This window comes from Miniopterus schreibersii (genome assembly GCF_964146895.1).
Source record: "Miniopterus schreibersii genome assembly, chromosome: 8".
Classification (NCBI taxonomy): Eukaryota; Metazoa; Chordata; class Mammalia; order Chiroptera; family Miniopteridae; genus Miniopterus; species Miniopterus schreibersii.
In genome coordinates this window covers 49,253,927-49,278,306 of record NC_138109.1, presented here as the reverse complement: position 1 = coordinate 49,278,306, position 24,380 = coordinate 49,253,927, and the positions used below count along the sequence as shown (strand labels likewise).

Here is a 24,380-nt window from a genome sequence, read left to right as displayed (position 1 = left end):
AACTCTGAAACCTCTTTTTTGACAACCTCCGCCTTTCCACTTTACTTTTGCTCACAGCTCCTAAAGCGTTCTTCATCCATATCATGGCTTCCAGATTTCAAACATTATCTATTTTCTCAGATCACCACTTCTCTTCTGGCTTTACCTCTTCTCACAGGTCCTAGCTTCCATCCCAGAATCCTCTGCCCCCTTGAGCTTATACATTTCCAACCTTGCTGATTATTAGTTCTGGATAATTAAATAATCAAAAAGTTAGAAATATATAAGTACCATATTTCTCAGAAATAAAGATCATTCTAAAATGTGATTAACTTAGTTCTACTAAAGTAAAAGTACCCCAAATCATAAAGATTTCTGTAAGAGGACATTATGAGAATGACAGTTCGGTGGTTATTTATAAAGCACTGAATTCAAAGTAAATTTAGTTTTTTTAAGTCAATTCAGCCTCATTTCTTAATTACATGGTATAAGCTCTTATTCTTATTTTGAATCAAAAAATAAGTCTTCTCTTAAACTAGGGATCAGCAAACAATGGCTCATATAACCACTTGTTTTTATATAGCTCATGAGTTATGAGTGATTTTTACCTTTTAAATGGTTGGGGGGAATAATTGTGACATGTGAAAATTATACTAAATTCAAATTACAGTGCTCACAAATAAGGTTGCACTTATTTAGAATACATCTATGGTCAATTAAGTATTGTATCTATCTGCTTCTGTGCTGTAATGGCTGAGTTGAGTAGTTGCAACAGAGAGTGTATGACCCTAAATTATAATAAAGCCTAAAATATTTACTATCTGGCCCTTTATAGAAAATGTTGGCCAACTCCAGTCTTAAAATGTTATAGGAATCTATAGATTTTGTTATTTAAATATACTCAAATTTCTGACTAACTTATATACCTTTTCCTGGGAAATGTTGAAACTTGTATATTAAAATCATAAATGTTTAAGTGTGTTGTCTTTTCACCTGAAGAGGTTCATCTGTGAGGACCATGCAGTACTATTCAATACATTTTTCTGCATTGATTCCATCTCCTAATTATGTGATGATGTGTTATTATTGCCATTATTCAGGTATTAGCTATCAATTATGAGTACTGTAAAACAGTTCATATGTGTCATCATTTTATACCTAAATAATCCTATAAAGTAGATGCTAATATTCCCATTTGAGAAAAGGCATAGAGAGGTTTAACGACTTGTCCAAGGTCACACAGCAAGTTAATGAGTGGTTGAACCTAGACTGAAAGCGGGCCTGTCTGATTCTAAAGCCATGCTCCTATGTATCCCACTGCACTGCCTTCCTAATCACAGAATCCTCCCTCCTTGCCTTCCCCTCACCTGAAGCCCTACCACACTGTCCTATTCTTAGCTACCCGACTTCCAGCCGCAGCCGAAAGCATATCAAGTAATCTTTTCAGCAGCACATACACTAAACTGGAACCATACAGAGAAGACTGCATATCATTCTTGCACAGGGACCATGCTAAACTTTTAGAAAGTCTCTTTTTTCTTTTTTCTGCTTATCTTGGCAAAAAGAAACTCTGGAATGGTGAGCCAGAAATTAATGAAACTGATTACTGCTCAGGAGGGGGGCAAATGAGTAATGAGGTAGCAGGGATAGGGGGAAAGCAACACATCTCTGAATATATCTTTTAATATAGTTTTGACTTTGGGTCATGTTAATATTTTACACATTCAGAAAAAAAATAAGTCCAAGAATGAGAACAATAGCTCAGACTCGATTCAGAGAAGCAACTGGAGTCGACAGCATTTCAAATGGATAACAATTATGGGGGGGGAGGAATAGGAGAAACTATTCCAGGTAACTTTTGAATAGAATACTTTGATTATATATAGACATTTAGTTTGCAGACCAAAAACTGCACAAAAATCTTGAACTCTTCCTAATAAATTTATTTTTCATAGTATGGATATAGCAATTCTAAAACTATTTTGTGTATATTGTAGGACTAAGCAAATGAGTACATATTTCAATGATTTTGAAAATTATGGGGAAGTCAAGAAGAACCCTGTGGGGCAGGTATATAAATGGAAGCATAATAACAAATTCTCAATTTCTAAAATGCATGTTTTCTAACCCTGCCACTGAAAAGACCTAGAAACAGTGACACTGCAGCAGCAATGAATGAGTACAACTGGCGTCCAAAACTTGCTTTTGAAATATCAGTCCTCACTAGAAAACATGAGTTCCTTAAAGAAATAGTCGATTCCATACCTGGGGAAAAGAAGATACAAGATGAGACTAGAAAATCTTGTGCCAAACGGAAGGAACTGCTCACTAAAATGACAGGAGCCACATCCAAAGGACACAGGCGCCAGCTGAAAGGGATTCCTGCAGGCCACTCTCAGAGAATTTCAGCAGCAAAATAAGCAATGATAATGGGACTATATAACCCACTGAACGAAATAAGAAATCATGTGTCCATGATAATAGATAAGCAAATAAATAAGTGGAATGCTTTTTTCAACAGAATGTTTTAAAGAAATATATGAGGAATGATGGAATTAGAAAAACTGCCATTTTGCAACCATTATAGTAAAGACTGATTCGGGCAAGACTTGCCAATAGATGCTAAGTCTGTGGGGTATAAGTAAGAGATATTGTCATAATCTCAAAATATCTCCCCACAAATTGTTGCAAAGGGAAATAAAACTTGGCAGTGAATAAGACTGGCAGACACTACCTTAGACAAGTGACAAAAATTCACGTGACAAGTGAGACAAACCAACATAACAAGCCTTCTGATGTAGTGCACAGAGACGGACACACGTCACTTACCTAATTTTCCTGCCAAAAATGCATAACCTGTGTTTCAACATGAGGAAAAATCAGGAAAACCCAAATTGAGGGATATTCTATGAAAGGCTGAGGAACTTTTCTAGGATAAAGAAGACCAAAAAGACATGACAACTAAATGAAATCCATGATCCTATATTGGACCTACACCAGGGGGAAAAGCTATACAGGAAATTAATAGGAGAATTGATAAAATTGCAATATGGACACATAATAGATTAGTTTCAAAACGTATCACTGATAGATTTTCTGAACTTCATAGTTGTACTATAGTTATACAGAAGAGAATATCTTTGTTCAAAGTAACTACAATCTGAAATATTAAGGGATAAATAGATGATATATGCAATCCACTTTTTCAGGCGATTCAGGGAAAATTACATATATGTCTATGTGTGTACATACACACAATATGTGTGTGAGAGAGAAGAAAGCAAATGTAGCAAATGGTAGAAACTGGAGATCTGAGTAAAGGGTTTTATGGGAGGTTTTTATATTATTATTCTATTCTTTTAATAAATTTGAAATTATCCCCCCTCAATTTTTAAAAAATCCTAGCAACCGTGTACACAGTATAGTATTCATTTCTCGTCTAAGTTGAACTGTGTGTCAGCAGTTTGGTTTATGCACCACTTCTCTTCCATCATGTTCTCTGTCCCCACAGGGCTACTGACTGGAGCTCTGAGGCAGGCATGTGTCTGACGAAGCATAAAAAAAAATAGAAACACAAGCCCTGAACATCAGAGGTTAAGATCTAAAAAATCCACGCATGTTTGCAAAACTTCCAAGCCCTTCCCTGCTGGCATTAGGAAGGAATTGCTGCCTGTGGCCCATGTCCTGAGCTTCCCCCAGATAATCCCACATGACTTTCCAACTCATGGATTTTCCATTTGGTCACCCACTCAACCTTCAGCACAGTCATATCTTCTGCAGAGCTAAAAATAGCCATTCTATCAAATAGGAAGGTGCTATTTACAGTTAAGAAGATAACTCCCCTAAGACTGTTTGTGGCGGTTTTTTTTTAATGATGACACTGCATCAGCAAATCAAGGATTCGAACAAAATAAAGGCATGAAAACATGCTCTGTTGCATGAAGTTTATCACTTATTATTAGCTCAGTAGGACTGCCAGCTCTGGAGTCAGATCTCTCTTGGAGTCAAATCCTGAATTTGTCCAGCTGTAAAACTTGGAGCAAGCTACTTAAACCTCCTGATCCTGTTTTCTATGTCTGTAAAATAGAAGTTGATAACTGTGCCCATGGATGAATCTCAGACATTGATGTTTAACAGAAAACACCAGAAACAGTAGAGTACAAAATATATGATTCTACCTATATGAAGTTCAAGAGCAAGCAATACTATGGTGATAGAGGTCAGAAGAGTGGCTACCTTTGCGGGGAGAATACTGACTGGGAAGGGGCACAAGGAAGCCTTCTGGGTGGCAGAAATGAAATTTTCCTTGATTTGGGTGGTGGTTACACAGGTGTAAGTATACCAATATTCATTAAGCTATACATTAAAATTTGTTACACCTCAACAAAAAAGCAAATAAGATAAAAAGCATAGTACCAACCAAACAGAACTATTGTAAGGATTAAATGAGAAAATGTAGGCAAAGTGCCTAGTACATGATAAGTCAGTGTTATTACAACTACTTATTATAATAATAGAACTGTTATTTTTAAGAGATGAATCTACTTTTCTTTTTTACCACTCCTCAGTTCTTATAGTTTTTTCATACCATTTGAAACTTTCTTCTCTTGCCTTTGCAGATCTATTGTGCTCTCCTCGTATTTGGATAAAGGAATTACATAGTTCAGAAAAGTGTGAAGAGCATTTTTAAAGAAGTAAATAAGATAGCCAAAAATATGTGCACTTGGAAATAACACTAAATCAGGAAATCAGCATGGAAATCATCAGATTTAATGAGCTACAGACCTGCAAGGGCTCATATGGATGAGTAGGCACCAGGGCCAGGCTTTCAGTAAGTTCTAAATTCTAGAGGAACTTTAAACTGAACAGAAGAAATTCAAGGAATGGGTAAACAAAAAATGGTGTCTTTAAAACATTTTTAAATGAAACATTACAATTTCCAAGTTTCTTTGACCTGGTAGATTTTCTTAAATGTTACCCTCAGTTAGGTGACACAGTTAGTTTTTTAAGACTTACCTTTATAAAAGCACTGCCAATACCATTATCTGTAATGGTGATACCAAGTGAATCCTCAGATTTATACACATTCACTTCTTTTTTGATCCCTTTCACGTGGGCAAATATGAAATCTTCAAGACCTATCTGTGATCCTAAGAGTTTTTCCATGTCAACTTTAGGTGTGTTTAAAGTGCAGTATAAGATCTGCAAGGAGAAAAAAAATATTTTAGGTCAGTTTCCATCAGGAAAACATTCCTGTCATTAGTTTACTTAATAAATATTTGAGTGAAATAGTCCCTAATTTATGATACAAGAGATTATATCAGTAAAGTACAGCATAGGAAATATAGCCAATAGTGTTGTGGTGACTATGTATGGATGGTGCCAGTTGGGTGCTGGAAATATCAGGGGAACACTTTGCAGGGCATGTGACTGTCTAGGCATGATGCTCTACACCTGAAACTAATACAGAATAACATTAAATGTAAACTGTAATTGGAAAAAAAATTAAATAAAAGGTTACATCAACAATATTAGGTGATATGTATTGTTTCCCATAAGCCAGGCTTTGTGCTAAGCAATTTACATCCATTATCTGATTTAATCCTCACAAAAACTTCATAAATACATTATCATTTTCATATTACAGATGAGGAAGTTGAGTCTTAGTGAAAGTAATAATTTGCCTATGCCAGTACTTGTCAATCAAGATTCAGTTCGGTTCTTATCAACTTCAAAGTGGTTTAAACTTCTGTTACCTTCCATTTACAATGCTGAAATCAAAGGTTGTGTTCCCAGGGCTAAGGTCATGCTATACATATCACAATGCAAATACAGGCAAGACTATTTTTGAAAACTGGTAAGAAAAATTTTAATGAGGATAATTTTATTTATCTTATATTACAGTGCTTGAGAAAGGTAATTCAATTAGTGAATGAGGTGCTAAAATGAAAATGTCAATAGCATGTCTAAAATGGACCTTAAAGATTAATCCATTCCTTAATTTTAAAAAAGAGGAAACAGGTCTGGAGAACTTAATGCAACTTTCCAAATTCACATGATGGTAGAGACGGAATAAAAAACTAGAACACTGAAGAGTTGTGTGGAGATTTTAAAGGGACTTACGTTGACCAAGTCTTTATTTTACCTCATTTCCTTTACCTCATTTTACTTAACCTTCAGTTACTCTTTTTTTTAATCTTTTTTATTGATTTCAGAGAGAGGAAGGGAGAGGGAGAGAGAGACATAGAAACATCAATCATGAGAGTCACTGATCGGCTGCCTCCTGCACGCCCCCTACTGGGGACTGAGCCTGCAGCCCGGGCATGTGCCCCTACCGGGAATCGAACCAAGATCTCCTGGATCCTAAGTCAATGCTCAACTGCTGAGCCATGCCGGCTGGGCTGCAGTGTTACTCTTAAGTTTATCAACCCAAATTTGGGTATTTTCGGGCCCAAATACAAAAAGATGGAAGAGGGGAAAGAGGGTTAAAAGCATGGCCTTGGTTTGGAACTAAGGTTCAACAGACATTTACTGAGCACCTTCAATGTACCAAAGGACGTTTTAACAGAACTGCTTTATACCAAAATGGCTAAATGGAAAATTTCTTAACTTTTGCATTAAGTGATATTTGCCACAAATACTGTTAATCCTTCCTCCACCCCTGAGCCTTGCTTCAGCCCTCTCCCCACATTTCTAAGTTTCACACGTTCTTAACTCCTGCTGGAACCTTGAGCCTTAACATATCCACAAATCTCAGGAGCCTCATGAATCTCAGAAATGGTACAATTACTACCTATTAAATAGCTTTTCTAAGCCACATCAAAGTGGGTCTGAATTAGAACAGCTCTCCCTGCTGTACAATTACAAGTCCAGCCTGGTCAGCATAGCTCCGACCAAAGCCCAGAGGAGCGCGACAGAAGCTGGCGAGGGCAGGGAAGAGGCCTGCGGTGTGGGAGAATGAAAGCCTGTAAGGAGAACTACCGCCCCTCCCTGTCCCCTTCCATTGGGCCGTAAGCTGCGCTAACCGCCTGGCCTGGGACTTTAACCTTCTGTGTTCTCAGGGAGGACGTGTGACTTTGTAGTTAGTAAGTTTTTGCAAATATTCCCTATTGTAAAAATTGTATTATTCACACACAAAAAGAGTCATTTAAGCCAAGAATAGCTCCTATTTCTTATTTTAATGGTAAACTCAATGGTTTCATTAGTCCACTACCAAAAACCATTAATAATTGGTAGAAGGTGAAGGGAGCATGCATAGAAAGCCTTTCCTAATTTCCTTTCTCAAAATGATGAGATGTGAATAAAGAAATAAACATAGTTTCCTCCTTGTTCTTTTCCCAGTGAATCTGTTAATGATCTTCATGGTGGATCCAAAACACCACTAATATAAAAGCAATTTACCAGGTAGACAGGAAATAAAACATTCAAACATACTGATAGTATAAGAGAGCGGGGGGAACCCCCCAAAAGGGAATCCCACGCAAAGTGAGATCCCAGTTATTAAGCCGCTTCCTCTCTTTCCATTTTTCACATGCTTCACTGCAGAGCAACTAGATTTCCTGCAGGTACACCCCTTCTCCACTGTGCTCTCTACCCTGCAAAATAATGTCCCATTCCAGGTAGCCAAAGGTTGGCAGGCAAGGCATCGTCTTTTTCTGGAAGAAGGAGCTGTTCTATCCTTCACAGAACAGAGCTCCACAGAAGGCTGTGTTGAAAACCTGCAGGAATGTAATGGTCCCTGGTGGAGTAAGAGCCAGGCCTCTGCGGCAGCAGGTAAATAAAGCTCCACAGCTTCAGATCCGCTCTTCACTGGAGAATAAGAACCTCACACTCACACAACCTCAATGCACAACTCTCAGCAAATATATCTGTAAGTATGTGATAAAGGTCTAGAAATTCAAACACATCTTCTGTACTGTGTTTTGAACTAAAAAATAAGAAAGTGATCCACCACTTTCTCAATGTTGCAAAGTTGCACCAACTACCTGTTGAACCTGACCTTTTGTACTCAGGAGGTACAAAGATAAAGATGACCAGTCCCTACATGCAAGGAACTGCCCGGTGTGACTCAGTAGGTTGAAGTGTCCCCTGGTGCACCAGAAGGTCATGGGTTCAATTCTCTGTCAGGGCACATACCTGGGTTTCGGGTTCAATCCCCAGTCAGGAGGTGTACAGGAGGCAACTGATGAATGTCTCTCTCTCATATTGATGTTTTTCTCTCTCTCTCCCCTCCTCCCTCTGTAAAAAAAAATTTTTTTAATCCATGAATATTTAAGCCAAAGGAAACTCAAACACATACTGTAAACTTTCCTACCTTCATTCATACATTTCCTTCAATCCAAAATCTAAATTGCCTGTCTGCCCACTCCACTCCTATGCCCTTGTCTACTGACACTGCTCGACTGTGACTGCCCAGGTGGCATCAATCATTCTTTCCACTTTTTTCACATCGTTTAAATCGAGTACCTCATTGGAGTGTCTGAGTCACCTTGCCTTGAAGTCCAGTTGCTGTAACACATATCTGTCACTCTCCCTCTGAGCCATGAGAACCTGGTCATCTTCCTCTCTCCTATAATGTCTAACAACACTGTAGTGCCCTGCTCAGTTTCTATCCAAATGGCACTCACAGTACACATTCACTTATCTCACTGAATGCAATATACCTGTGTACTAGGCTCTATTATCCTCATTTTATAGATGAGAAAATTACCATTTTATCCAATTAGCACAGCTAATAGATGTTTAATGTTAAAAGATTAAAACAAAAAACAAGAAAAGAAACAAGAGGCAGTCATATTATCAATGTTCCTTTAAGAAATATTTGCTTCCAGCTCAGCCAGTGTGGTTCAGCTGTTGAGCGTCGACCTAGGATCCAGGAGATTACAGTTCGATTCCCAGTCAGGGCACATGCCCGGGCTGCAGGCTCGATACCCAGCAGGGTGCATGCAGGAGGCAGCTGACCAATGACTCTCTTATCACTGATGTCTCTGTCTCTCTCCCTTCCTCTCTCTGAAATCAAAAAACTTTTTTTTTTAAGAAATATTTGCTTCCAGAATATAAGTATACTAAATAAAAGGCAGTAAGATGTAAGTGTCAAGTGTCATATAAGGAAAAGTATCCATCCATTAGATAAAACCATTCTGGCAAGTGTCATATAAGGAAAAGTATCCATCCATTAGATAAAACCATTCTGATGTTTTTCATTGTAAAATGTAATCCGTAACATCTTCTGGGGTATCAATACTTGGTGCTGTACCACCATCATTGTCAATTTTCATAAGATAGATGGAGTACTCATGACTGTTTGATTTTCTAGAGCAGCATCGACCAACAGAAACATAATGCAAGCCACATAATTTTAAATGTTCTAATAATCACGTTAACAAAGTAAACAGGTGAAATTAATCTAGTTTAATTTTCTCAATTATATAACCCCATATATCCAAAATATTGTTTCAACATATAATAAATTTTAAAAATTGAGATAGTTTATATTTTATTAAGTTTTTAAGACCTGGTATGTATTTACTCTTATACTTCACCCTCAATTTGAACTAGCCACATTTAAAGTGCTTGTTACCCATATTTAGCTAGCAGCTACTATATTGGGCAGCTCAGTTCTAGAATTTCATGTCTTTACCAATTTTATACTTTGTATTTTTTCCATCTCCAGATATCTACACATGTCATTCCCTTGGCCAAAAATGTCATCGTTTAAACACAACTTCTAAACCCAGTCTGTGTCAAAAAAATTTTCCCCATCTAATGAAATCTAGCTAAAATACTACATCTTCTATTATTATCGCCATAAGCTAAGCTTCCTTCTTCAACTTCTATATACCTATTAAATTCCGTATATCTTTTGTGGGACTTATCATGTGCTCCTTGTACACTCTTAGTACGTAGGGATACCTTACTATCTTACTTGTCTTATTGTGGGCCTTATCTACAGGGCAAATGGATAAATGGGAGGAGAAAGCTATTGCTCTTTGGGGCTACGTGATGGAGGGCCTAGCACTGTTTCTGTGCTGGACATCAATATTTATAGTATCCATTTCCCATCCCCCTGATTTTCCTTTTGAAACTTTTCCTTCCCCATTTTAAGCCATATGGTAGGTAGGTAGCTTGGGTGACAGTGACTCCATCCTCAGTTCCATGGGGAATAAATTATGATTAGGTTTAAATCAGTTAATGACTAATTCATAATCCAATTTAGGCCCACAGAATCCAAGGAAGGATTTGTTGGGGTTTCTGGAGAAAGAATCTTCTCTTTTCCATGGAAACTACTGGAAAGTTCTCTCTCTTTCTCTTCCCTTCCTCCCTCTGCCCACCCCCACCCCCCGTCCCCTCTGCCCCCACCCCTCTCTCTCTCATGTGGAGTCCAAAACTACTGCAGCCACCACTGCAACATTCGAAGAACGAGCCTGGGGACAAAGCTGACACATGGAGAAGGGCAGAACCTCTGGATCCAGTGTCTTACCTGGATCCAGTGTCTTACCTGGATCCAGCAGTCAGTAGTGGATACTGGGAGTTGTCTACCCTTTTCCCCTCTAAACATAACCTTCAGATATCAGGTATCTAATATGTGAACACCTCCTATGTGTTCTAGAGGAAAATTATTTGGGAATAGGCATGCGGCCCAATCCTGGCCAACAAGATATGGGAGGAAGACATCCGGGAAGCTTACAGAAAATATTTTTTTTAACTACAAAACAAACACAGTAAAAGACATCCTCTTCCTCCCCCGGATGTTGCCTCATCTGTATATAGTCTAGGAGTTTCCAGCACCATCTTACTTACAGACTAAGCAAGATACCAATGCCAGCAGAGGCAAAGCAGAGATGGAGCAAACCTAGGTTGTTGACATTGGTGAGCTGGTCTATGAACCAACTCTGGAGCCCATTCTACCTTGTGTAAAATAATGATTTACCTTGTTTAAGCCACTTTGAGTAAATAGTTTTGTGCTACGTAAAATAATGATTTATCTTGTTTAAGCCACTTTGAGTAAATAGTTTTGTCCTACGTGCAGCTGAAAACATCCTGTCTGTTACACAGTCCTATCCCAGAATGTTTAGTTACATAAGCCAATAATTTCACCACATTCTGGATTGGATTTTCTGTTGCTTTCAACTAAAAGATTCATGACTGATAGAATCATCATCCCTTGGATCTTCATAATTCTTCACGGCTTGAAAGTTCTTCCTACCTACTTATAAAACAAAAAACACCGAGGTGCATGGTGAATTGTGTTTCCTTTAATGCATTGAGATATTATGCATTCTTATCTTAATTTCATATTCTATCCCCTCTATCAAAATTTCAGGAACAATAAAATGTACCAATATTTCCAATATCAGCAAAATAAATAGATCTCTACAGAGAAGCTATGTCATCCTTGTAATGGTTGTTAAAAAGGAAGAAAAGATGAGAAAAGGAAAGAGAAAACCACAAAGGATTAAGAGGTAAGAGATTTGAATCTTGTCCCAATTCTGTACTCATAGTGAGTTTAGTCAAGTCTTTTTATTTCCTTGGTCCTCATGTGCATCAGTAAAGCTTGGTCTGTACTCACAGTTGTAGGCAACAAGAGACTATATATAAAAGTGCTTTTTTAACTAAAAAGCTCTATATAAAGGTTATCATTATTAGTCCTGAAATACAGGTGCTTCTTGAATAATATACCTATGCTGACAGCTTCTTAAATCGCATTACTTTTCCTAAAGATATCAGATTTTCCTCCTTTTTAATGTCACAACCAGGATGAATTTCATCTCCCCCCATACATTACATTATCTTTCAACTTTCTTTGTTGTTGAAGGATAACTCATTGACTGTAATCTTACTATGCTTTTATATATCAATTGCTGCTATCTAGTTCTTTTCACATGGTTATGATTATTCGCCCTTGAAATTCAATATGGCTAGGCTGAGATAAGTCTGAACTACTACTACTTAGAGCCCATTAGCATAAATTAATATTGCTTTTTCTCTGACGGCACTCTTAGACATTCCACAAACATGCTTTGTGAATAAAGTTAAATAAATCACTTCTCATTAATGCTTCAAAAGCTAGTCTGGCCCACAAACAGGTTACAAATATCTCAAAAAACACATCAAAATTCATTTTTATGGCTCCAGGAAGTCCATTTTCAACTTTCTTTTGTTTAATGCTTTCCTTAAACAGGAACTAGGTGGGCCCAAGGTTCCACATGTTCCAAAGATCTCTGGAAGAAATTATGGGTTTGTGTAGCTGGCATGGCCTACATTACATTATTTGTGGATATGATTTTAAATATAAGCAAACAGAACAGTTACCTCTTGTGGTTTTCTAAAACAGCAGTGTTACTAAATATTTTAATACTACTTTCCTACATTGCAGTCTATCTCAAGAACCTTGCTAACTTTTTACATGCTTTCTAAAATAGGCATTATAGAAATACCAGCCAATGTCACAATAGAAAACAAAGAAGAGGAAGTACATAATAATAACCTAGTAATTAACTAAGCCATGCTTACATCAAAAGTTAACACCGTTAACTTGTGTATAAAGTTTATACACAAGAAACCCACTTGGATTATGTTTCCTTTGTTAATGTCTAAGATTTTACCTGGGCTGTTGTTATTATCTAAGTCTCAAAGACTTTTTCTCAAAAAGAGGGGGAAAAGAAAAAGGTTATCTTACCTTCATCTAGTTAACTACTCTTAAAATATCAGGAGTTAAAAACAAGCTGAAACAGAATTAAAAACAAGCTGAAACAAAGAAAAAGGTAATTATTGGCGGTGGGGGGATTACTCATTTACCCCAAATGCTCGAATGGAAGGAAGTAACTTAAGCCAAGCCACAGTGACAAAACTTTGGGTGTCTTATCCAACATGATTCCCCAAAAATATGTGGTAAATGTGTTATATCAAGGAACTTCTAGAACTCAAATAATTCTTCAATTACAGTCACAGGCTGGGCTACCTGCACATTGCTCTTAGCTGTACACAGTTTGGATACTGGCTCCCACTTCCAATGAAGTAACTGTGAAAGTGAAGGAACTGGGGAGATAAAGTTCTAGAAGAATTTTTTTTAATCAAAATTAAGGTCCAAGAAATATTCATTTATTACTTACGTGCACCAGGTACTTTCACATATATCTCATTTAATTTTTACAATTCTGTGGGTGGTATTATTATATCCATTTTTTACAGATTAGAAAATAAAGACTTAGAGAGGTAAAATGGCTTGTGGTTAAGTAGTATTTGGTACAAATATAACTCCAGCCCTGATTACTCAACTCCAAGCTCTTTTCCTTGCAATGTTGCCTCTCTGCCACCTAATATCTGCATACAGATGCTTAAATTACTGACCACTTCCTAAAGCATTAGCTCAATTAATCCTGTGTGTGCAGGAGAAAACCAGCTCAGACACAATAGGTAATTTGTCTAAGGTCACGTGGCTACTGATTAACAGTCAAAACTAGAATTCAGGCTTTGGGGCTTTTTCTAACCCATAATACTGTACCTGTGATGTAAATATAAGTTCAGCTCTGAATTTAAAACTCCTAGAAGGCAGAGACTACACTAGGCTATATGGAGCCAAATAGACTGTGTTTATTTAATAAACCACCCACTTCCTAAAAGAGGTGAAGACAGCTATCCATAATTGGACTTTAAAAGTCAAATGTGTTAGATGATTAATAAATATAAAAATATTAATAAATAATTTGATTTACCACGAATAAGTAATTTTTAAATTATTTCTTCCAGTTAAATCATTTCAAAACTGACTAGTGATGCCTTGGCTGGTGTGGCTCAGCTGGTAGGAGCATCACCCCATATACAGAAAGGCTGCGGGTTCAATCCCCAGTCTGGGCACATAAGGAAGGCAACCACTCCATGTTCTCTCTCTCTCTCCTCCTCTCTCTCTCCCTCTCTCTTCCTTCCGCTCTCTCTAAAATCAATTAGCATATGCTCAGGTAAGGCTTAAAAAAATTAAATTTAAATTAAACTGACTAGTTACATTAATTTCTTTGTATTATAAACACAGACATTTAAAACCTCATGCCTATTATTTTCCCAGTATAATACAAATAACAAATTTCTAAGATTTGTTTTTAAAAATACACATCATTTTATCACAGAGTGCCTTTGCCTTAACCTTGTCAACTGCCACAGTCATCTAAAAACAAGTTTCACAGTTTAGAAAAGATATAAAATTGGCTCCAAGACAGAGATTTAGAAACCTAATACTGTATGCTCTATTTAGACCTTCACGAGGATATAGTACAAAGCCCTGCCTCGAACTGTGTAGAACTTTCTATAAATGATTCACTTCTAAATTAGCCGAGGGTCAGCAGTGGCGAGCCTTAAATAAAAGGTGAATCATCCTTTGTCCTCCTCCTTCCCTGGTACTGCTACTCCCCCTCCCCCCCAGTGTTTTTAATAAGCAAATGATGTGAAAAAAATAATATTAGCCCAAAAAAAGGAAAATCAAATTCACATCTTTTAATCTACCAAATGACTTCCCAGAGTAACCAAAAAAAATGTGTTTTATTTTCTTTTGTTAATGAAATGTAATCAAAGCCAGTATGTATCAAAGAAAGTCAAAATCTCAAATCAGTTCTTAAAACACAGGGAAAGGTTCAGAGACGCTAGATAGGGTTTAGTCTTGCCTCTGTGGACATTACACAGACACTGCACCAACAAGTAAGATAAATCCAATGTGTATAGCTATATATAGCACCCTCTTCCACAATATTTTTCCAGTCAGAGGAGTTATCTGAGCTTTGTCCTAGTCTAATAACGCTGCAAGGTTACATGCCAATTTTAAAGACAGTATAAATCGCTGCTCTTCCCCTTGTCAGGTGCAGCCTCAAACTGTCCAGCCTTCTAAGCCACTTATTTTCTCAAAAGCTTCCTCTTGTTTGCCACTTAGGAAGGAAGAAAACAGAAAAGAGCAATGAGAGACTGTCGCAGTGAGGCATTTTACACCTCCATGTCAACAATGAGAACAACTTAGTAGGGTGGTTTGTGAGACATAATATTATAAATTATAACTACTGGTAAAGAGACTTGTGGTTCAACTTTCCAATTTACCAAATATATAAACAAATGTAATTTATTTTAAAATGGCATTAGATCCCAAAGGGTCCTTAAACACAGTTTTCAAATTTGTTTGGCAGAATGGTCATGTAGCACTGTTTTCATATTAGCCCAGGAAGCAGACTTATAACCCTTACAGTGAAATGTCTACAAAGCATGTGATGTTTTAAAACCACCCAAATAAATTATGGAAAATCGAAAAGCGAGCATGGGGAGCTGCTCAGGTGTCAAGATGGAGTGACGGGGGACGGTGGTCTATTCCTTGCTATTTCCTAAAACAGAATTTCTGACAAAAAAAGATGAGCACTTTGTTCGGGGGGGGGGTGGGGCATGTGAGAAACTACAAACATCTTGAGAGAAAAAGATTGAAATTGATTTTTCTTCTAAACGAGGACACCTGAGAGACGTTAGGAAAATGTACTACAGAGTGACAGGGTGAGAGGTGACAAAGGAAAATGTACTTCAGGGTTCCCTAGGTGAGAGGTGACAGAGGGTTGAGGGAAGGGGGTGGAGGCTGACTCACTGACTACCATAAATGCTTAAACGATGCATTAGAAAATTTGAGAAGCACAAAAAATTTTACCTATGGGCAGGGCCAGCGTGACACAGTGAGTTTAGCCCTGAATCTGGAGAATATGAAGATTCTTCTAGGCTCAGGGCTGCTCAGTTCTGAACAATCTGCCACCCCAGGGATAGAGAGCCCCAAGAACAGAGGCCTAGAAGAGGCAGAGAGGAGCTGCCATGAATAGAATTCTGTCACCAAACAGGACACACCAAGGCACAGCCCTGGGGAAAAGTTGTCCCCTTTGCGCAGTTACTGCTGGCTCCCCCTCCCTGCTCGAAGCGGCCTCTTCCCACCCTCCGCTGCCACATTCCTGCCATTCCTGCGGGGAGACTCCTGGGGCTGGGGGCAGAGCACTGAGAGAAGAGGGGGGAGGGCCCAGCAGGCTCCCGCGGGGCTCCATCCTCAACTCCCAGGAATGTGTCACCGCGCCAGAGCCAGGACAGGGCGTCCCAGCTCTCGGGGCTCCCGGCTGGGCGCTGACGCTGCGCCTCCCTACCTGCTTCTATTTTTATGACCACACTCTCCTCTCCCCACCTCAGCGCCAAATGCCTGCAACTCAGACCTTCCTCCCTGCCCAGGAAGCTGGGCTTCTGCATTGTCGGCGCTTAATTAACAAAAGTGTGATAAACTTCCTCACATCCTTTTCTCCCTTCTTTCCTAATAGGCAATCTGGTTATGCTTAGGAGGATGCAAGGCCCAGTGGAAGTTACCCCTCTCACTCTCTGTAACGTCCAGGTTTGGAATATAAATTATATGGCCACCTATTTGGGATGCAATTTCTACCTGCTCAAGTAAACACATTCACACTTCAGAATGGTAAGACTAAGGCAGCATGGGATAAAGGAAAGAAAAACACACACGCAAACATAGGATCTAGATGCTGAGGAAAGGGAGTGGTCCAGTTCTGCCTCTGTCCCTTAGCATCTAAGTGATCCTCCCCAAAAGCAAAAAATCGGTGTCTTGACTTGAGCATGATTAAGATTCTAGGAGACTCAGTAAGTGTGGGGAGAACTGAAAATGAGCTTTAAATGTTCAGTGGGGAAAAGGGAGTAGAATAATAGAATTAAATGCTGAGACAAATTATGTCACAGGTATTCTCTATGCCTAGAAATATGACACAAAGATATACAGTATGGGTTTTACTAAAGAGTTATTTTTAGCTCAGGAGAAGTAAGTATTGACAAGTACAATGCAAAACAACACTGAATAAATTGTTATATTTAATATTTCTCTAGCTTAACTGGGATCTTCAACTTTGTTGATGGAAATGGTTTATTGGGTTTATACTAAAATTTCCTGAAGAAGCCCTCATCAGAAGAGTCCAGATTAGTTACTATAAAATAGAATTCCACACTGAGACAGCTTAGTTTGAGGATCACATACAGAGATATTTTTTTTAATGTTTTTATTTATTTCAGAGAGAGGGAGGGAGAGGGAGAGGGAGAGATAGAAAGATCAATGATGACAGTCACTGATCGGCTGCCTCCTACACACCCCCTACTGGGGATGGAGCCCAAAACCCAGGCATGTGCCCTTACCGGGAATCAAACCGCGACCTCCTGGTTCATGGGTATGTTCAACCACTGAGGCACACTGGCTGGGCTAGAGATATATTTTTAAATTTGTTTTCCTTACTTTTTTGGAGTTAGGCAAAAGGTATGAGAATGAAAATTGTAGAGATCTAAAACAGATAAATTACAAGAAAAAATTGCATATATTTATATATATATGTTGCCAAAAAGCATCTTTTTTGAGGAAAAGAAGGAAAGAATTAACACTTATTGAACCATTGTTCTAGATACCTAACATGCTATTTCATTCAATTCTCACAACGATACTATGAGGGAGATGTTATTTGTACATTTTCCCAATCAGAAATTGAGGCTATATGGTGGCTTCTCCAGTCATCAAACCCAGGCATGCCACCCTAACCTGAAACCCACCTCCCCACTGGACTGACCTCAAAGCTTTCTATACGCCGCCCTGAATCTCTTATCTATCATAGGACCTGGTAAACCTGTGAAATTGCCACACGCGTAGCTTTGCAATATTACAGAAGCTTGGAACATCACAAACTTAACAAACCAACCACATGTTCTACAATCCTATAAGACTGATGCTAAAATGAAAACTATAAAACCAACAGGAGGTCCTTCTACACGGTTTCAAACCTTGTTGCTTTCCCACTTTTTCCCCTTACCTCCTAACTTCACAGTCGCAAGGACTTAACCTCAAGCAACCTGGCATAAAGCGATGTTGCAGGGGGTAGGGTGATACTGACCTCTAATGAAACAGTTGGAAACTTTGTGGGGGCTTTTTTCATTGTTACAATGATTGTGTGATACCGTCACTGGCATTTGGGAGAGACAGGGGATCAGGTAAGAAGACTGTAATGAACTCTAATAGTCAGAGGGCCCACTCAGTGAACTGTGTGGCATTCCACAGGATTTTCAAATGGCCTACTAGAGAGTCATGTTGGGAAAAGAATATATATGTATATAATTATATAAGCCTAGACCCTAACTCTGTTTACAGATAAAGTATCTTTTGTTAAGAATTTTCCTAGAGTCCTGGCCGGGTAGCTCAGTTGGTTAGAGCAACATCCCCATACGCCAAGGTTACGGGTTCGATCCCCAGTCAAAGTGGAACAACAAATTGATATTTTACTCTTTCTCTCTCTCCCCCTTCTTCCTACTCTCTAAAAACAATAATTAATTAATTTATGGGAAAAAAATTTTCCTAGACTACAATGACCATGTAAATCAAGTAATTGTTTGTGAAGAACTTACTAAGAATTGTACATAATTTCAGAAAATCAAGACACTGACAGCAATACTGATCATGTTACTTGAATTTCCAACATAAAAAATTTATATCAGTCTGCTCCTATTGTCATTGCATTATGTAATTCTAAGAACACCTATAAATATTATTTATCTCTATTTCAAAATGTAACATATAAAGAAAACGAGTCAACAATATTCAGTTGAATATTGCCTTATTCTTACTTTTTTCAAATCCAAACTTATGCATTAGAAGTTAAGTACAAGCACCTGACTGCTACATGATGTCTTCTAAGATAGTTTTTCCAAGTATTTGCATATTAAAATCCATATTTGTTTCTAATATTAAAGGTGGGAATATATTAATATTTTTAATTATGTGTCTAGGTAAGTAATATTGTTTATTTCAGGATAGAAAAAGTGGTTCCATAAAGTACTTTTTATTGGAGAACTTTGGGTATAATGAGGTTAAGAACCACTTATGTAAAGGAAAGAGCATAGGCTTTGGACTCAGATAAACCCAAGATCAAAGGCATCTCTTTGAACTCTGTGACTTGAGTAATTTGCTTTTGCTCTGAGATCCAGTTGCCTCATCTATACACTGTAATCATTTCTGTGGGTTCTGGTAAGAATTACTATTTCAGACAAGATAACACAGATTAAGTGATAATGGCAGGTATTCAGCAATAATTTCTTTCTCCTTGATGCTCAAGATATGCTTCTCTTTCCCCAATCACCTTTACATAAAGGTGGGAAATTTAAGATGGGAAGGGGAAAGTATAAAAGATACAGGAGAAAGGGAGTAACAGGAATCACGACCAACACCTCCTACCTAACCACACCCAGAAACAGCAGAAAGACCTCCTGTTGGTTTTATACGTTTAGTGAGAAAGTTCAGGTGGTTAAGCTGGGTTCTGGCCCTGGGTCATGAAGGACACAGTGTCAATACCAATCATATAACCATTACTACATTAATGCAATAAATAGATATAAATTTTTTCATGACTGGACACAGAATTATCATTTTCTCAACCTGATCACAGTGTGTCCCTTTAAAGCCACTTACAGTTAACACTGTAACTTAAGAAACTCTGACTTTTACAGACTGAGATGTAGATCCTGGATTTGAGCCATTTCAAAAAAAAAAAAAAGTTGGAACTATCCCATTACATGCAATTTGATTATCTCCAGGGAGATTTTTATACAATAACACATATACTTTCTAAATGCTCGAGTTCTTGAACCTCTTAGTTACCACTTATCACGGGTCAGATGTGTTTCTAAGACATAAATATTCTATCATTGACAAGGTCAAAGGTCCCGTCCTGCCTCTCACTTATCCAAATAAGCCACAGGGCCTCCTTGGTATTAGCCATGCCCAACCTTTCTAAGATGAATGAGAAAGGCCAGGATTTTTAGATCCCAATCCAGAGAAGCAGTGACAGTCATCCACCCTCAGTTGGCTTCCTCGTTTCTTCCTCTGCCTCAGCAAGTATCCAGCCCAAAGGTACCTGTTAATCAGTTGATTCCATCTGAAAAAGGGTTTTCAGGAAACACCTTTGGTTGCTAAAGTGACGGGGGCTTCCCAAAGCAGCAAAGGAGCACAGAAAGCCTTTTCAGAAGACACTGCCGACTTCTTAGGAAGTATTAAAAACTGGCACTTCAGCATCTCTTTCAGTCCTTTGCTCTGTGACTATCAACTGCGCACAGAACATAGGTACTGGTGTTACCTGAGAAGCGCGTGGATGGTCTTCCTCCATGGCTAGTGGGAGTGGGGTTCTCGGAGAACCGCTGGAAGGAGCATTTCCAGAGGCCCCCACGGAGGATGAGAGGTGGCAGAAAAAGCTTTATTTTTGTGGAATTACACCCTTTGTTTGCCCAAAGTTGGGTAGTGAAGTGAACGGAACAGCAGGAAGGTCAATAGAGGGCAAGGATGAGATGGAAACCCTCCGCAGAGTTCTTCAGGATTAAATAAAAGATAAACATTAAATCGAAAGTCATGACCACAGACGGAACCGTTTTCTTACAGTATAAAACTGATAAATAGCTTTTTTAAAACTATAAGCATTTTTTAAAGTATATATCTTGGAATATTGGCTCAAGGAGTGTTATGCAGGAAAAAAGGGGGCAGGGGAGGGGGCAAGGGCAAATAAACATGGAAAATGAGAAACATCACATTTTTTAATTTTTCAGTGGACTTCTTAGAACCTTTAATGTGTATTATGAATTTATAAGATGCATTTCCCAAAGTTATTTGACAACTGAAGGCAGTTTTCCATACTACATAAACAGACAGTATTCCTTGGAACACATTTCAGGAAATCCTTCCAACTTAACTAGAAACTTCTTGATTTTGAACTGAACTTAACCGGAGGAAGGGGCTATGTCTTTTTTTTTACCTTTATGTTTCCAGCATCAAGCACAATACTGAACTCATAGTAAGCCCTTAGGTAGGTAGACTCCTTCAGCAAAAATTAGTTAAAAGTAATCATGCATGGGCTATATTTTTTTAAATATGTTTTTATTGGTTTTTAGAAAGAGATGAAGGGAGAGGGGAAGAGAAAGAGAAACATCAACATCCATTGGCTGCCTCATGCACACCCCCTGCTGGGGATCGAGCCTGCAACCCAGGCATGTGCCTTAAATGGGAATCAAACTGGTAACCTCTTGGTCGACATTCAACCTCTGAGCAACACTGGCCAGGCTAGGCATGGGTTAGTTATTTGATAGTTGAACAGGTTACAAGTTGGAATACAGTAAAGGCCTTTTCAACTCTAGAATTATAACAACTAACATTTGATAAATACCTACAACGTGCCAGGCACTGATCTGTGTGTTTACATACGTTATTTCATTTACCCTCACAACAATCTTTTATGGTGAGTACTACCATTAACACCATTTTACAGATGAGGAGCTGAAACAGAGCAGCCAGTAACTTGCCCGAAGTGTCACAGATAGTAAATAGCACTCCAACAGCTAAGCTGTATGGTAATTCAACGCTTCCAGCCAGAAGGAAGGTTTAAGAGTCCATGGCACAGAGGAGATATAAAAGTGAGCATATAACCGATGGAGGGTTTTCCAGTAAGAGTATAAACACATGTATGTTCTCCTCCTGCTTGGCAAAGCTTCTAGGCATCTTTTTCTTAAGATGCAAGACCTGTGGATGTAAAAAGTAACTCTACATTAGAAGAGCTCAAAGAATAATAGGCCAACAAATGCCGGGTGTACTCAGCCTGGCTGGTATTGGCCACTGACTCAATAAGCACCCATCTCATAGGGAGGAGGGCTAGAATGAAGCTCCACGTGGGCAGGGATTGTTGTCTGTTTTGTTCATTGATGTATCCCAAGATATGGAGCAGTGACTAGCACAAACTCAGTAATCAAAAAGTTTTCTAATGAGGGATAAGATTGAACAGACCTAATATGTGTACCTACTTAAAAATTATACTTACTGCCCGGCCGCTGTGGCTCAGTGGTTGAGTGTTGGCCCAGGAACCAAGAGATCACAGTTGGATTCCTGGTCAGGGCACACGCCCTGGTTGCAGGCTCAATCCCCAGCAGGGAGCAGGCAGGAGGCAGCTGATTGATGATGTTTCACTCTCATCAGTGTTTCTACCTCTCTATCCCTCTCCCTTCCTCTCTCTCTAAAAATATATTTTTATTTTTTTTAATTATACTCTCTCCTGTAACAAATTAATAACATATACAAATGATAAAAATATACTTTTGTATGATGAACACCTCTTATGAAAGGGTTTCATCATCTTTTTATCCAGTACTTGGTTCTCTAACACATTAGAGGAAGAAATATCTCCCCAGTGATACCTTTTGAAGAATTAAAATTCTTCCAGCGTTCTGATGTAGGTAGTAGCTTGTGTGGCTCTGCCAAGGGTATGGCTGGCAGGGTTTATTTGGGATGCAGGGCTCCCAAAAAATTCTAGCCGTAGGTTCAAAGGCTGTAGAAAGACAGTGTGGCTTCACTGTGCAGACAACAAAAATAGAAAACAGAAAGGACTTTTCAGTGGGCCAGAGTGTATTCCAGCAGGAATATTAACACCATCATAAAATGACTTACCCTATTTTCCCTGTTGATTTTATTTCATTCTTTCAATCAGTAAAAATTTTAACTACACTTTTGATAGTGTCTCATTAGGACAAAAAAAAATCAGAGCTCATCTGATTAAGCCTTAAGATACAACTATCAATTTATAAGAAATACAAGTATAGGGATGCTAGACTACATTATAGAAGCAATCAGCAAAATACAAACTAAAAAAAAACTACACAGGGTAAATGATCTGGCTTCTTCAACAAATATACTGGAAAGGGGGAAATATGATGAAAGGGGAACTACAGATTAAAAGAGGCTGGAGTCAAAAATAAATTATGGCCCAGCCGGGTGTGGCTCAGTGGTTGAGCATCAACCTAGGACCCAGGAGATGGGGGTTCGACTCCCAGTCAGGGCACATGCCCAGGTTGCGGGCTCCATCTTCAGTCAGGGGCATGCAGGAGGCAGCCAATCAATGACTCTCTCATCATTGATGTTTCAATCTCTCTCTCTCCCCCTCCTTTCCTCTCTCTGAAATCAATAAAGATATGTTTTTAAAAAATAAAAAAATAAAAATTATGGACTTTAGGAAAGCATACTTAGGTGATAAAACTATTTTTTAAAAAGGACTCATTACCATAAAAGTAAGCGTAGTGATTCCTCTTAGGGAGAGGTATATAGAAGGTTTTGGAGTGCCTGGTAAGGACTATCTTCTGATATGGGTGTGATTACAAAGGTATTCCACTTACCCATTAAGTTTCATGTGCTTCTCTCTACTTGGGTTGTGTTTAATAATAAGAACTTTTTAAAATGGGGGATGAATCAGTAGATGGGTGGATAAGAAAGCTGTGGGACATTTACACCATGGAATACTATGCAGCTATAAAGAAGAAGAATCTCGTACCCTTTGAGACACTATGGATGGACCTGGGGAATATTATGCTGAGTGAAATAAGCCAGGCAGAGAAAGACAAACATCACATGATCTCGCTTATATGTGGAATCTAAAGAACTTAATAAACTGATGAACAGAATAGATTCAATGACCTGGAAGCATAGATCAGACTGACGAATGTCAGAGGGATGGAGGAGGGTGGGTGGGTGGAGGGCGAGAAAGTAACTAAAGAATTTATTTGCATATATGCACAACCCAAGGACACGGACAATGGTGGGGAGGGGGACTGGGGAGGGGAAGGGGACGGGGTGGAATGGGTCATTGGGGAGAAAAAGGGACATCTGTAATATTTTAAACAAAAATAAAATTTAAAAATTAAAAAAAAAAAAGCAATAGTCTTCTCCATTTCTTATCTTCCTGATAGCAATGAGGTCTATAAGGCAGCTGATTAGATTGTCCTCCCACTTCTCAAAATGAGTGTTTGGGTTTATGATTTGTTGTGCTTTTTTTGTTTGTTTGTTTTTTGCTTGAGTTTTCATACAAAAATGAGGCTGATGCTCAGGAGGGACAGTAAGCAAACACAATGACTGTAATATATTTAGAACTCAGATGACACTGCAATTCCAGAAAATACCATTACATTCAACTTAAACCAAACATTTATAAAGAAAACATAGGGAATGGATGGTTGGTTATGTTTCTACTCTATATAATATGAGTCGGGAATCATTCCTCTTCTGGAAAATAGCTGAGTTATTCTCATTGCCTAGAGAATAATATCTGCACAGCTTCAAGGACATTTGTAGCCTCACTATCTACATCTTTAGCTTCATCCCCCACTGTACTCACCATTTTTTATTTATTAAGCCATCTGGTGACTCTAGAAACAATATTTATTTTTAAAGCCTCAGCCCTCAGGAAGTAGAGGAGTAACTAAATTCAATGTGGTGTGCTGATGCAATGTTAAAATCGTGCAATCGCGAGTACTGCACCGAATCCAGATGGGCAGAGTCACAGGGAAGG

General features: G+C 38.5%; 1 protein-coding gene across 1 annotated transcript in view; it reads right to left on the bottom strand.

Annotated features, from left to right (window-relative positions):
- GIPC2 (GIPC PDZ domain containing family member 2) overlaps positions 1 to 24,380 on the bottom strand; it is a 58,000-nt gene that overhangs the window by 26,554 nt on the left and 7,066 nt on the right. The window contains exon 2 of the mRNA XM_081143547.1: positions 4,996 to 5,181. Within this exon, the coding sequence (XP_080999673.1) occupies positions 4,996 to 5,181 (186 nt within the window). The remainder of the gene's footprint in view (positions 1 to 4,995; positions 5,182 to 24,380) is intronic.